This window comes from Perca fluviatilis, chromosome 15 (genome assembly GCF_010015445.1).
Source record: "Perca fluviatilis chromosome 15, GENO_Pfluv_1.0, whole genome shotgun sequence".
Taxonomy (NCBI): domain Eukaryota; kingdom Metazoa; phylum Chordata; class Actinopteri; order Perciformes; family Percidae; genus Perca; species Perca fluviatilis.
The window spans coordinates 37,978,693-37,993,398 of record NC_053126.1 but is presented as its reverse complement, the minus strand read 5'-3'; the positions used below and the strand labels follow the sequence as shown (position 1 = coordinate 37,993,398).

At 37.1% G+C, this 14,706-nt stretch overlaps 1 protein-coding gene across 1 annotated transcript; it reads right to left on the bottom strand.

Annotated features, from left to right (window-relative positions):
• Positions 1-8,899: 8,899 nt before the first annotated feature.
• Positions 8,900-14,419, bottom strand: LOC120575399 (interferon a3-like). The gene is made up of 5 exons (XM_039826192.1): positions 14,122-14,419; positions 10,390-10,464; positions 9,649-9,801; positions 9,474-9,545; positions 8,900-9,004 (listed from the first exon to the last, which is right to left on the bottom strand). The coding sequence occupies exons 1-5, from the start codon at positions 14,311-14,313 to the stop codon at positions 8,900-8,902; spliced, it is 597 nt and encodes a 198-aa protein (XP_039682126.1). The 5' UTR covers positions 14,314-14,419.
• Between the last annotated feature and the right edge of the window lie 287 nt (positions 14,420-14,706).

The window sequence follows — 14,706 nt, the reverse complement described above, 5'->3', positions numbered from 1 at the left end:
ATCAGACATGACCACATAAAGACACACACACATATACACACAGACACCTACAATCAGACATGACCACATAAAGACACACAGACACAGACACAGACACACACACACACACACACACACACACACAGATACACATCAAACAAACAGCGCATTTCACAGGGAGAGGCAGGGGAGAGCAGCGCGGCACGGTGTGGGAGGAACCCCTGCCTCCCCCCTCGCCGGGCGCCGCGACCGGCTCTGGGTCGGTTTAGCAAGAACGGGATTGTTGGGTTCAGGAAAACAAAAACTGGGTTAGGTTCGGAAAACGTCACTAAGACCCAGTCTACAAAACCTTGGGAGCGCTACGACGCCATCACATGCGTGTGTCAAAAGGTCGCGGAAAACTGGGAACATTTTGACGCATGGAAATTATTTATAAATCCCGACTATTGCGAGGAATGTTGCGATGACAAATTTCACCCTGCTTCACGCAACTTTTTCTCGTGTAAAAGGTTTTATAAATGAGGCCCCAGGCTGTGGACAACTACTCCTGGCCATGGGAATGAAAGTGCTTCCTCTGAAATGCACTGAATCCAAATTGTTTGATGCCCACATCTTGATGTACATATGGAATCTGGGGTTCTATCTCATCCTGTCAGGGTTTATTTCTCTATATTAGTAGTACAGCATACAAAATATCTTCTGTCCCAATATTTTTATAGGAGATTGTAAGACAACACTTTGATGTAATATTATATAAGGTCATGGTGATATGGAGCGGGAAAAATTTTTTTTTTGACATTTGATGACAAGGTAATGCCGCTGGCTAGACTGAAAGAAGAAGAAGTTATTGTGGTTCGCGAAGTCAAGCAGCACATGGAGTACATGAGGAGTGTTGCTGGACTGATTGAAGAGTTTACCTTTCAGATCACTGAAGACACCAATGGGAAATGTAAGGACAATTCAATCAGGAGAGACTTCGTTTGCAGATATGCAAAAATATTTATTGTACAACTGTATGATATTGAATGTACAAAGTCTTTTGGAGATTGGACTCCATTGAATTAATCTTCTTAAAGGGGTAGGGAATAGGAACATAACCCCCGATGGAGTCCAGACACTGGTGGCGGCGGTGAAGAGACCAGAAACCGGACCGAAGAGGCAACGGAGCGGTCAGCCGGGAGAAACACAACTACCGGAGGAGGCAGGGGAGGAGGAGGGACGAGCGCTTTGCCTGAAACGACAGCTGACAGCACAGGGAGAGAACAGATTTAAAGCAGAGTTGTAAGGCTGTGATTGGCCCTTGAATCTCGTGGTCGAGTCTGATTGGTTTAACTGACACGTCACTTCTTGAACAGCTGATTTGATTTAAGAATGGAGTAGTGACTGGGGTAATGACGTCTTCCTGAAAGAATTTGCGCTGAGCTTCATTAAATAGTTGTCTTTTTCTTCAATTTGCTTCTCTGGTAACCACTTGGCTTATTTCTTTTTATTTTAACGGGGAGAGTAGTAATTAGGGAAAGATGTATGACTAAGAAGATGTCTTCATAGTGTGTTGAACCCAAACGTCAGTGCTGTAATAACTTGTATGTGAAACCTGAGGCTATTTTACTGAGGTTGTAAGATTTCTTTGTGTTTAGAGCACGTACTGCAAATTCCTCTGAAAATGTAAAAACCCATTATGTTAGCCCATTAGTCCCCACCCTCTGCCCCAACCCAATCACTGGTGAGTCACAACTGTCAAACCTCATACACTTGATTGCAAGTTGTGTTGTTTGAAGGCAAAATTAGCTTTTGTTGCATATTTTAAATGTTTTGGCACGGTTAGAGCCTTTTCCAAACAAAATGTGTCATTTGACCATGAGTGCAACTGTTTCGGCCTGTGTGTTAACTGTTTTGAAAATGTGGAGTTTGAGTTGACTGCTGCATCAAAGCAATCAAGAAAACCTGTAATACGGAGCCCCTCAGGGGTGTGTTTTGTCCCCTCTACTCTACACACTGTATACTAATGAGTGCCGAGCTAGCACATCCACACACACTTTCTTCAAATATGCGGATGATACTGCCATTGTGGGGTATTTGAAACCTGATAGCTCAGCGCTAACTAGCTTTGAGGAAGAGGTGAGTAACTTCACCAAATGGTTTAAAGACAACTTCCTGGCTGTTAATGCAAATAAAACAAAAGAAATGGTCATTGATTTTAGAAGTCATCATAGTGAGATCCCAACAGCATTGTTAATGATACAACAATTCGGAGGGTTAGTAGCTACACATACCTAGTCCTTGAAATCGATGCCCAACTCAAATTTGATATATGTACTAGGTCTAAGGTAAAAAAATGACAACAGTGGATGTTCTTTTTATGTAAGCTTAACTACTTTCAGGTGGACTGTATTATTTTAGAATTGTTTTATAAAACAGTCCTTCAGAGCGTATGGTCCTTGGGCTTATGGTGCGTTCTTTTTGTCCACCGAAGTCGTTTTATGAGTTGTTTTCCGGAGTTACGACCCGGAAGTTGCAAAAAGAACGCCCCCCCCCCGAGGTCGTATTTACGACTCGTCAAGTCGTCTGAACTCAGAGGACCCCGAGCTCACTTTCAAAGATGGCTACGTCGTGCATCACACGTAGTAAACATTGTGGTTTTCTACAATTTTAAGCACTTTTGTCTTTGTTGTAACCAAATGAAGAAGTCGTACACATGCGCGTGTATACTGCTACCTATAGACATGTCTCTACAGTCTTATTAGGAGTTAAACATAGCACTGTATACCGCGCTACCTATAGGCATGTCTCTACAGTCTTATTAGGAGTTAAACATGGCGCTGTATACTGCTACCTATAGGCATGTCTCTACAGTCTTATTAGGAGTTAAACATGGCGCTGTATACTGCTACCTATAGACATGTCTCTACAGTCTTATTAGGAGTTAAACATGGCTGTATACTGCTACCTATAGACATGTCTCTACAGTCTTATTAGGAGTTAAACATAGTGCTGTATACTGCTACCTATAGACATGTCTCTACAGTCTTATTAGGAGTTAAACATCGCTGTATACTGCTACCTATAGACATGTCTCTACAGTCTTATTAGGAGTTAAACATAGTGCTGTATACTGCTACCTATAGACATGTCTCTACAGTCTTATTAGGAGTTAAACATAGCGCTGTATACTGCTACCTATAGGCATGTCTCTACAGTCTTATTAGGAGTTAAACATAGCGCTGTATACTGCTACCTATAGACATGTCTCTACAGTCTTATTAGGAGTTAAACATAGCGCTGTATACTGCTACCTATAGGCATGTCTCTACAGTCTTATTAGGAGTTAAACATAGCGCTGTATACTGCTACCTATAGGCATGTCTCTACAGTCTTATTAGGAGTTAAACATAGTGCTGTATACTGCTACCTATAGACATGTCTCTACAGTCTTATTAGGAGTTAAACATAGCGCTGTATACTGCTACCTATAGACATGTCGCTACAGTCTTATTAGGAGTTAAATACCGCCTGATTAGTTATTTTGTAGCTTGTGCAGCTGAAATTGGCTAGAGACGCTCGGTTGCTATATGACAGCAATGGCTTTAAGCCGAGTCTTGAGCAGAAAGCAGAGCAGTAGCCTAACGTTAACGTTAATCAGAACGTAATTTTCATGTATCAAACTGTGAAATATATGTGTGTAATATGTCAATAACTGGGTGAATAGAATCCTAAATGTTACTAAAAATGTTACAAAAATCCATCTTTTCTCCGACTCGTAGTATTGTGTGACAAAAAGAAAGCAACAACCCGTGGTTATTCGTTTTTCGACACGGATGTGACGTCACACTCGAGCTACTAGTCGCAATTACAAGACAAAAAGAACGCACCATTAGTCTGCGTATTTGGGAACATGCACAAACAAGACCAAGATAAATTGCAGCGTTTGGTAAAGACAAAAGAGCAAAATTATTGGATGTAGTCAGATGTCAGTCACTCAGCTATGGTCAGATCTTATTGTGAGTAAGACAGAGCAGATACTTCAGGATCCTACCCACCCCTTACTGTATATAGGAGGTTCCTACTCAGCAATCGTGGCAACAGTAGGCTGCTGCAGAGGTCAATCAGGACCAGAAGGTTTAGCGTGTCCTTTGTCCCCTCTGCTAGTAGACTTTTTAATGAAAGACACAAGACAAGATAATGAACTGTGCTATCCACTCTGGTAACACTGGGTTTCTCTTTTATTGTTTTTCATTCATTTATAATGCTGCCTTAGGCCTATGTGTTTCAAGCCTGCTACTGATTGATTGATTGATTGATTGATTGATTGATTGATTGATTGATTGATTGATTGATTGACTGATTGACTGATTGACTGATTGACTGAAGTGTAAGTGGGGAAAGGCTGAGTTGTGTTCATACCTAACTATGTATTCCTAAATGTTATTTTGTGTGTGTGTGAGTGTGCAGGGGGGTAGGTACCTACTTATATACCTGTATGTCTTAAATGTGCTGCACTTTGACCAAACAAATTTCCCAACTCTGGGATAATGAAGTATACTGACAGACACAGACACACATACACACACACAGACACACAAATGAACTCTGTAAATATATATTAAAGTTAAGTTTTGTGTCGTTATTGTGGGAATGTTTCTCTCCACTTTCATTTTCCAAACAACTGCGTCAGATTACTTCCTGCATGGCTCTTTCAAAATAAAAGCTGACAATTTGTCTCTGAACGAATATGTCATTATTTTTAATGTAAATGATTTAGATTGAAATGTAAATAAATATGGACACATAAAAATGTTTTCATATAATGTTTTATAAAGTAGTAGTAGTAAAATAAAAGCAGAAGAGTTTCACTTTTACAGTTTTTTTCGATTGCTAAACAACAGTGGGCACAACTGAAGCCACATGTGTTAAACTCTAACTCCAGTCTGCATTACCACCAGTCACCTGAACTAAACAATTAACATCTCCTGAAAAACTCATTCAAAGCAACACAACTCTTAACACACGTCTCAAAACAGGCTCAGAGCAGCCAAACACTATGCACAGTCCTCACTGAGATAACACACACACACACACATACACACACACACACACTGTCACTCAGAACACACTGAGAGTAATAACACTAGCATCAAACACCAATACAGAAATTACAAACTTTCCATCTTTACAGTTTGAACAATGTGAGTGACTTGACACTATTCAATAGTTACTTTAAGGAAAATATATAGATTTTATAATCTAGCAATTTTCAAACAAGAAGGGATGAAAATCAGCAGTTTGCTTCAATATAGTATTTTGTCTCTAGTAATTTATGGAATTACTGGGAAAAAAAACTAAAGGTACATATGTAACAGTACCAAAGAATAGTTATGAATCCTGCCTCTCTCCAGGATCATGTGGCAAGTTTTCTTCATCACATTGGATGCATCATCTGTAAATATGAATGAATGTGGTGTTTCCATTGCTTTCACCTCCATTACTTTCTGAAAAACAGTAAGAACACAGTTTTACTATTGTAAAGATATAGTGTTTTTCACTTTTTTGTATAGCTGTGTATAACCTGTGTATAACCTCAGACATCTTACCTGGACATGTTGGTGTCTTTGCTCTTTTACCTGTTTCTCTCAGACGGTACAGGGTATAATTGTTTCTTTCTTACAGTTTTTTACAATCACTTTGCTACTAATTTCAGAACCTTGACGTAATTTTTCAAAACTCTAGACACAAAACTCACAACGGTCATCACGTGTAAAACAGACTGTCCAATGTTCAAAACGTTGCATTGTGCATTCATATCTTTAAAGAAATCTTGCACAATCATTGGTTCAAAAAACTAATATATGGTGAAATACCATTGAAACGTTACTTTAGATGACCCACACACAAGCTGCCCATAGTTTCACTGTGTCATCGTTCTTACAATCGTTAAATATAGTAGTACAAAATAGGTGATACATGTTTCATTATGGTACTACATGCAAATACATCCCTGTAAAAGTACTGCAGTAGTAGAGAGATTACTACAGACACATTGGAATCATTGAACAGAATCTGAAATGTATTGATGAAAAACAATACAGTACAATCACAACATAGGTTGCTTTGAATCAAAGCAAAAATAAATAGCTAGGAAATAGAAAAGAAAAGACAGTACTGTACAACATCAAATGCAGTGTTTCTCAACTTGCTTGTACTTTAAAAAGCCAAACAAAGAAGTAATTACTGTATTCTACATCTTCATCAACTCTGTCTTGTGGATTTGGCCACAGGTTCTCATCTACATTGCAATTAGCCAAACATCTTGGAAAAAACCTTTGGGCATGGCGAACAATGTGGTATGAGTATATATGTATATGTATATATACAGTATATATATATAAAAAGTATATATCTCAATCATCAGTAACGAGTTGGCAGAATTGGACAAGCAATTCCTAGGGTCTGCATGCATACAGTGCAGTACTGTCAATACTGTAAATAGTCTCAAATGTGGTACATGGGACCATAGAAACAGTGTCTGATAAACAGTAGTACATTACAGTAAAGAAGGATGATGAAATATTATATCCATAGATAATGTAGTCTAATTGGTTCATGCTCTACGCTAATTGGTGACAATGAATCTTGTTATCTTAAAACGTTCATGATCTAAACATGTAATATTGTTTGTCTGTTTCCATACAACTATGCATTAAGAGTAATGCAACAGTTACTTATCATTTTGAGCAGTTGTATCAATTGATAGTTAGATGATTGTAATGAAATGAATAGACAATCATCTGAAATGTAATTTGTGAATTGCTTTTTGAAATAGTAGTACTTTGATGTTAAGTTGTGTCATATTGAACAGGTGATCTTTGTTAAATAAACAAATGATCTTTGGTTTATGTGTATTGTATCCAAGCAATTGAAAAAAGTGTTAAGAGTTTTGAAAAATGTGCATTTTGATCATTGGTTGTGAGTTTTGTGTCTAGAGTTTTGAAAAATGACTTCAAGGTTCTGAAATTAGTGCCAAAGTGATTGTAAAAAACTGTATTTGGTGTTTGTGTACAATAAAAGTCTTTCTGAGCTTTCTCTGTATAAATACCGTATATGTTCACTAACTAGTCTAAAACAAGACACCTGTTTAGGCTTTCAATCAGCAGTGTTTGATAGGCACCAGACTGGAATCTAGTGTGTTAGCATCTGAACAAAGTGATGTAGATCCACAATGTTGTGCAGGTTGTGGTTAAAGTCATGGGATAAGTGTGTAGAGTTTTTAAAAATGTGTTCAAGCAATACAAAACTAACTAGAGTTTGGTCCACATGAACTGCTGTTGTGTAGACTGTAGTTAGAGTCTGGTCCACATGAACTGCTGCTGTGTAGCCTGTAGTTAGAGTCTGGTCCACATGAACTGCTGCTGTGTAGACTGTAGTTAGAGTCTGGTCCACATGAACTGCTGCTGTGTAGACTGTAGTTAGAGTCTGGTCCACATGAACTGCTGCTGTGTAGACTGTAGTTAGAGTTTGGTCTACATGAACTGCTGCTGTGTAGACTGTAGTTAGAGTCTGGTCCACATGAACTGCTGCTGTGTAGACTGTAGTTAGAGTCTGGTCTACATGAACTGCTGCTGTGTAGACTGTAGTTAGAGTCTGATCCACATGAACTGCTGCTGTGTAGACTGTGGTTAGAGTCTGGTCTACATGAACTGCTGCTGTGTAGACTGTAGTTAGAGTCTGGTCCACATGAACTGCTGCTGTGTAGACTGTAGTTAGAGTCTGGTCCACATGAACTGCTGCTGTGTAGACTGGAGTTAGAGTCTGGTCTACATGAACTGCTGCTGTGTAGACTGTAGTTAGAGTCTGGTCCACATGAACTGCTGCTGTGTAGACTGTAGTTAGAGTCTGGTCTACATTAACTGCTGCTGTGTAGACTGTAGTTAGAGTCTGGTCTACATGAACTGCTGCTGTGTAGACTGTAGTTAGAGTCTGGTCTACATGAACTGCTGCTGTGTAGACTGTAGTTAGAGTCTGGTCTACATGAACTGCTGCTGTGTAGACTGGAGTTAGAGTCTGGTCTACATGAACTGCTGCTGTGTAGACTGTAGTTAGAGCCTGGTCCACATGAACTGCTGCTGTGTAGACTGTAGTTAGAGTCTGGTCTACATGAACTGCTGCTGTGTAGACTGGAGTTAGAGTCTGGTCTACATGAACTGCTGCTGTGTAGACTGGAGTTAGAGTCTGGTCTACATGAACTGCTGCTGTGTAGACTGGAGTTAGAGTTTGGTGACTTTCAAACTGCCGGCAGATTTAGGAGGGTTAATGTGAACAAAGCTTTGATATGAGTTCAGAGTAAAAAATGAAGTCCAAGTTATTTTCTTCCCAGTTATGGTCATCTTGTTTATTTCAGTTTCAGCAGTAAAGTCAACACATGTTTTCAGCTTCATGTCGAGTAAACGTCTGCATTTTTTTAATGTTTCCTCATTTCAAGTAAGACCAAACTAAATAAATAACTTTTATTTATAAAGAGATTAGATAATATTTAAAGCCCTTCCCAGCAGAGCTTAAATTAACTTTATTTATGTGAAAACATAAAAACAAAAACATTCATTGAACATTCAGGGCAGGGGATCATAAGTATATAAAATAGATTTCACAGATCAGTAAAATAACAACAATAATACCATTTTTGACTTAGACAACAGGATTAAAAAATGAATGAACAATTAAAAATGTGATTAAAAATGTATAAAATAAATGAATAAATAGAATAAGAAACACAGTATGTTTGTCAGTTATCAAAATGTTTTCAAGTAAAATCACAATTAGAGTCTGTACATACAAAAATACATATTTGGGTTCATAAATAGAAACATGATAAATAAATAAATAAAATAAATAAATGGTAAGAGGTGGTCCATGTTGGGAGACCGTGGTGTCAATGCTTCTGCTGTTCCACCATGAAGTTCACCAGCAGGTTCAGCTGGTGCAGGTGCTGGTCAGTCACCTTCCGGATCATCTCCCAGGATGCACTGCTGCCTCCCTGAAAACACATTACAGTTTAACATTTCATGGAGCTGACTCTGTGATCCAAAGAGACGTCCAATAAGTGATTCAACATGAAGATACTAACTCAGAACAGAGAAGTTCATCAGCTTCAAATAAGACTAACTACCAAGAGACACATGCTACTACCTCCAGTCAGTACTGCAGTACTTGTTCTCACAGTGCTACTACTAACTCCAGTCAGTAGTGCAGTACTTGTTCTCACAGTGCTATTACTAACTCCAGTCAGTACTGCAGTACTTGTTCTCACAGTGCTACTACTACCTCCAGTCAGTACTGCAGTAGGCCTACTTGCTGTCACAATCCTACTACCTCCAGTCAGTACTTGTTGTCACAGTGCTACTACCTCCAGTCACTACTTGTTCTCACAGTGCTACTACCTCCAGTCAGTACTTGTTGTCACAGTGCTACTACCTCGAGTCAGTACTTCCAGTACTTGTTCTCACCGTGTGGAGCAGAGTCTCCAGTCTCCGGTAGTATTTCCTCAGTCGGCTGTCTGCTCTCCTCTCCGTTGAAAGCTGCAGACACAAACCCAGCTCCCATTACTTTCTGACATTAGGTTGGAGAGTCTGAAAGTCTCTGATAGTATCAGTGTAGTTAGAAGAAGGTGTCTCTACTCACACAGCTGCTGATCCCTTCTCTCTGTCTCTCCAGCGTCATCAGGAAGTGGTCCGTCCTGTCTGTATCCCAGGCAACGGAGGAGAGGTCGTTATGGAGATAGAGACCTTCAATCAGCTCCAGACTGTCTCTGATGAAAACCAGCTGGGACTCCACCTGGAGACAGACAGAGAGACAGGTCAGAGAGACAGGCAGGTCAGACAAAGAGACAGACAGGCAGAGAGACGGACAGACAGACAGACAGACAGGTCAGAGAGACAGGTCAGAGAGACAGGCAGAGAGACGGACAGACAGACAGACAGACAGACAGACAGAGAGATAGACAGGCACGGAGACAGACAGACAGACAGACAGACAAGCAGACAGGCAGAGAGACACACACACATACACACACAATAAAATAAAAAATCCCCTTCACAATAAAAGCCTGTGTGTCCTGTTGTACCTTGAGGAGGGCTATATATATATATATATATATATATATATATATATATATATATATATATACACTACTGGTCAAAAGTTTTAGAACACCCCAATTTTTCCAGGTTTTTATTGAAATTCATGCAGTTCACTGTCACACACAAACACACACACTGTGGCTGTGAGTCCAGACTGATCTCTGATTGGCTGTTACTGCAGTAATTGTAATAAACATGGCTGTCTGTCTCCCCCTGCTGGCAGGTTACACTCTATGTACACAGACAGACAGACAGACAGACAGACAGACAGACAGGTAGTTACCGTGTTGTTTTGTATGCGTCTGTAGAACTTGTAAGGAAAGGAAAGAGGGCTGTCGTGGTCAGAGAGCTCAGCACCCTGAAACAGAAAGACAACATGTTACTGTTTAATATTAATATATGATCCATCAGATATTACAGTTCAAACTCTTATCTTTATATTAATATACGATCCATCAGATATTACAGTCTCTTCTCTTATCTTTATATTAATATACGTTCCATCAGATATTACAGTCTCTACTCTTATCTTTATATTAATATACGTTCCATCAGATATTACAGTCTCTACTCTTATCATTATATTAATATACGTTCCATCAGATATTACAGTCTCTACTCTTATCTTTATATTAATATACGTTCCATCAGATATTACAGTCTCTACTCTTATCATTATATTAATATACGGTTCATCAGATATTACAGTCTCTACTCTTATCTTTATATTAATATACGTTCCATCAGATATTACAGTCTCTACTCTTATCATTATATTAATATACGTTCCATCAGATATTACAGTCTCTACTCTTATCATTATATTAATATACGGTTCATCAGATATTACAGTCTCTACTCTTATCTTTATATTAATATACGTGCCATCAGATATTACAGTCTCTACTCTTATCATTATATTAATATACGTTCCATCAGATATTACAGTCTCTACTCTTATCTTTATATTAATATACGTTCCATCAGATATTACAGTCTCTACTCTTATCATTATATTAATATACGGTTCATCAGATATTACAGTCTCTACTCTTATCTTTATATTAATATACGTTCCATCAGATATTACAGTCTCTACTCTTATCTTTATATTAATATACGTTCCATCAGATATTACAGTCTCTACTCTTATCTTTATATTAATATACGTTCCATCAGATATTACAGTCTCTACTCTTATCTTTATATTAATATACGTTCCATCAGATATTACAGTCTCTACTCTTATCATTATATTAATATACGGTTCATCAGATATTACAGTCTCTACTCTTATCATTATATTAATATACGTTCCATCAGATATTACAGTTCAAACTCTTATCTTTATATATATATATGGTTCATCAGATATTACAGTTCAAACTCTTATCTTTATATTAATATACGTTCCATCAGATATTACAGTCTCTACTCTTATCTTTATATTAATATACGTGCCATCAGATATTACAGTCTCTACTCTTATCATTATATTAATATACGGTTCATCAGATATTACAGTCTCTACTCTTATCATTATATTAATATACGTTCCATCAGATATTATAGTCTCTACTCTTTTCATTATATTAATATACGTTCCATCAGATATTACAGTCTCTACTCTTATCTTTATATTAATATACGTTCCATCAGATATTACATTCTCTACTCTTATCTTTATATTAATATACGGTTCATCAGATATTACAGTCTCTACTCTTATCATTATATTAATATACGTGCCATCAGATATTACAGTCTCTACTCTTATCTTTATATTAATATACGGTTCATCAGATATTACAGTCTCTACTCTTATCATTATATTAATATACGTTCCATCAGATATTACAGTCTCTACTCTTATCATTATATTAATATACGGTTCATCAGATATTACAGTCTCTACTCTTATCTTTATATTAATATACGTTCCATCAGATATTACAGTTCAAACTCTTATCTTTATATTAATATATGTTCCATCAGATATTACAGTCTCTACTCTTATCATTATATTAATATACGTTCCATCAGATATTACAGTCTCTACTCTTATCTTTATATTAATATACGGTTCATCAGATATTACAGTCTCTACTCTTATCTTTATATTAATATACGGTTCATCAGATATTACAGTCTCTACTCTTATCATTATATTAATATACGGTTCATCAGATATTACAGTCTCTACTCTTATCTTTATATTAATATACGGTTCATCAGATATTACAGTCTCTACTCTTATCTTTATATTAATATACGTTCCATCAGATATTACAGTCTCTATTCTTATCATTATATTAATATACGGTTCATCAGATATTACAGTCTCTATTCTTATCATTATATTAATATACGGTTCATCAGATATTACAGTCTCTACTCTTAGCATTATATTAATATACGTTCCATCAGATATTACAGTCTCTACTCTTATCTTTATATTAATATACGGTTCATCAGATATTACAGTCTCTACTCTTATCTTTATATTAATATACGGTTCATCAGATATTACAGTCTCTACTCTTATCTTTATATTAATATACGGTTCATCAGATATTACAGTCTCTATTCTTATCATTATATTAATATACGGTTCATCAGATATTACAGTCTCTACTCTTATCTTTATATTAATATACATTCCATCAGATATTACAGTCTCTACTCTTATCATTATATTAATATACGTTCCATCAGATATTACAGTCTCTACTCTTATCATTATATTAATATACGTTCCATCAGATATTACAGTCTCTACTCTTATCATTATATTAATATACGTTCCATCAGATATTACATTCTCTACTCTTATCTTTATATTAATATACGGTTCATCAGATATTACAGTCTCTATCTTATCATTATATTAATATACGGTTCATCAGATATTACAGTCTCTTCTTATCTTTATATTAATATACGTTCCATCAGATATTACAGTCTCTACTCTTATCTTTATATTAATATACGTTCCATCAGATATTACAGTCTCTTCTCTTATCTTTATATTAATATACGGTCCATCAGATATTACAGTCTCTACTCTTATCATTATATTAATATACGGTTCATCAGATATTACAGTCTCTACTCTTATCTTTATATTAATATACGGTTCATCAGATATTACAGTCTCTTCTCTTATCTTTATATTAATATACGTTTCATCAGATATTACAGTCTCTACTCTTATCATTATATTAATATACGGTTCATCAGATATTACAGTCTCTATTATTATTATATTAATATACGGTTCATCAGATATTACAGTCTCTTCTCTTATCATTATATTAATATACGGTTCATCAGATATTACAGTCTCTACTCTTATCTTTATATTAATATACGGTTCATCAGATATTACAGTCTCTTATCTTTTTATATTAATATATGTTCATCAGTTATTACAGTCTCTACTCTTATCATTATATTAATATACGGTTCATCAGATATTACAGTCTCTCAATTAATATACGTTCCATCAGATATTACAGTCTCTACTCTTATCATTATATTAATATACGTTCCATCAGATATTACAGTCTCTACTCTTATCTTTATATTAATATACGTTCCATCAGATATTACAGTCTCTTCTCTTATCTTTATATTAATATACGTTCCAATACCAACATCTTCACTCTAGCTTTAAAACAGAGACTCTTCAAACATCCAGCTCAGGGTTCAAACTAAACCTCTAATTAACAGGATATTTATCACACCCAGACACACACACAAACACAAGCAGGCACGCACACACACACACACACACACACACACACACACACACACACACACACACACACACACACACACACACACACTCCTGTAATCACTGTAATCTCTCCAGTTGAAGGGAGTAATAAGCATCTCGTCTCCTCAGTGGAGCTGTTGAATTGAACATCTTTACTCTAACATCCTGCTCAGGGTTTTAAAAGTCAAAAAAGTTGGAAAAAAGTTGGAAAAAGCATCAAAATGTGTCGTTACTCACCATGAGGCGCAGCAGAGTCATTGATTTGTTGCTAAGGTGACCGTAGTGTCTGAGCCAATCACAGCACAGGACCGGGGTCAGGGTGGCGAGGAGGAAGATCAGCACGCCGCTCAGATTCTGCATCATGAAGAAGAAGGTGATGATGAGGATGGTTAGTAAGGCTGAAGACTGAGAGACTTTGTTCTCCAACATTCTGATTCCTTCACTATTTAAACAGCAAAGAGAAAACAGTCGGGAATTTTAGAATGGGTTTTCACTCTCCCTTTCCACACACACACACACACACTCACTCTCACACATACACACACACACACACACACACACACACACACACACACACACACACACACACACACACACACACACACACACACACACACACACACACACACACAGACACACACACAGAGACATAGACACACTCACACCCACACACACACACACAGACACACACACACTCACACACACACACACACACACACACACACACACACACACTCACACACACACACACAGACACACTCACTCACACACACACACACACACACAAACACACAAACAGAGACACACACTCACACACACACA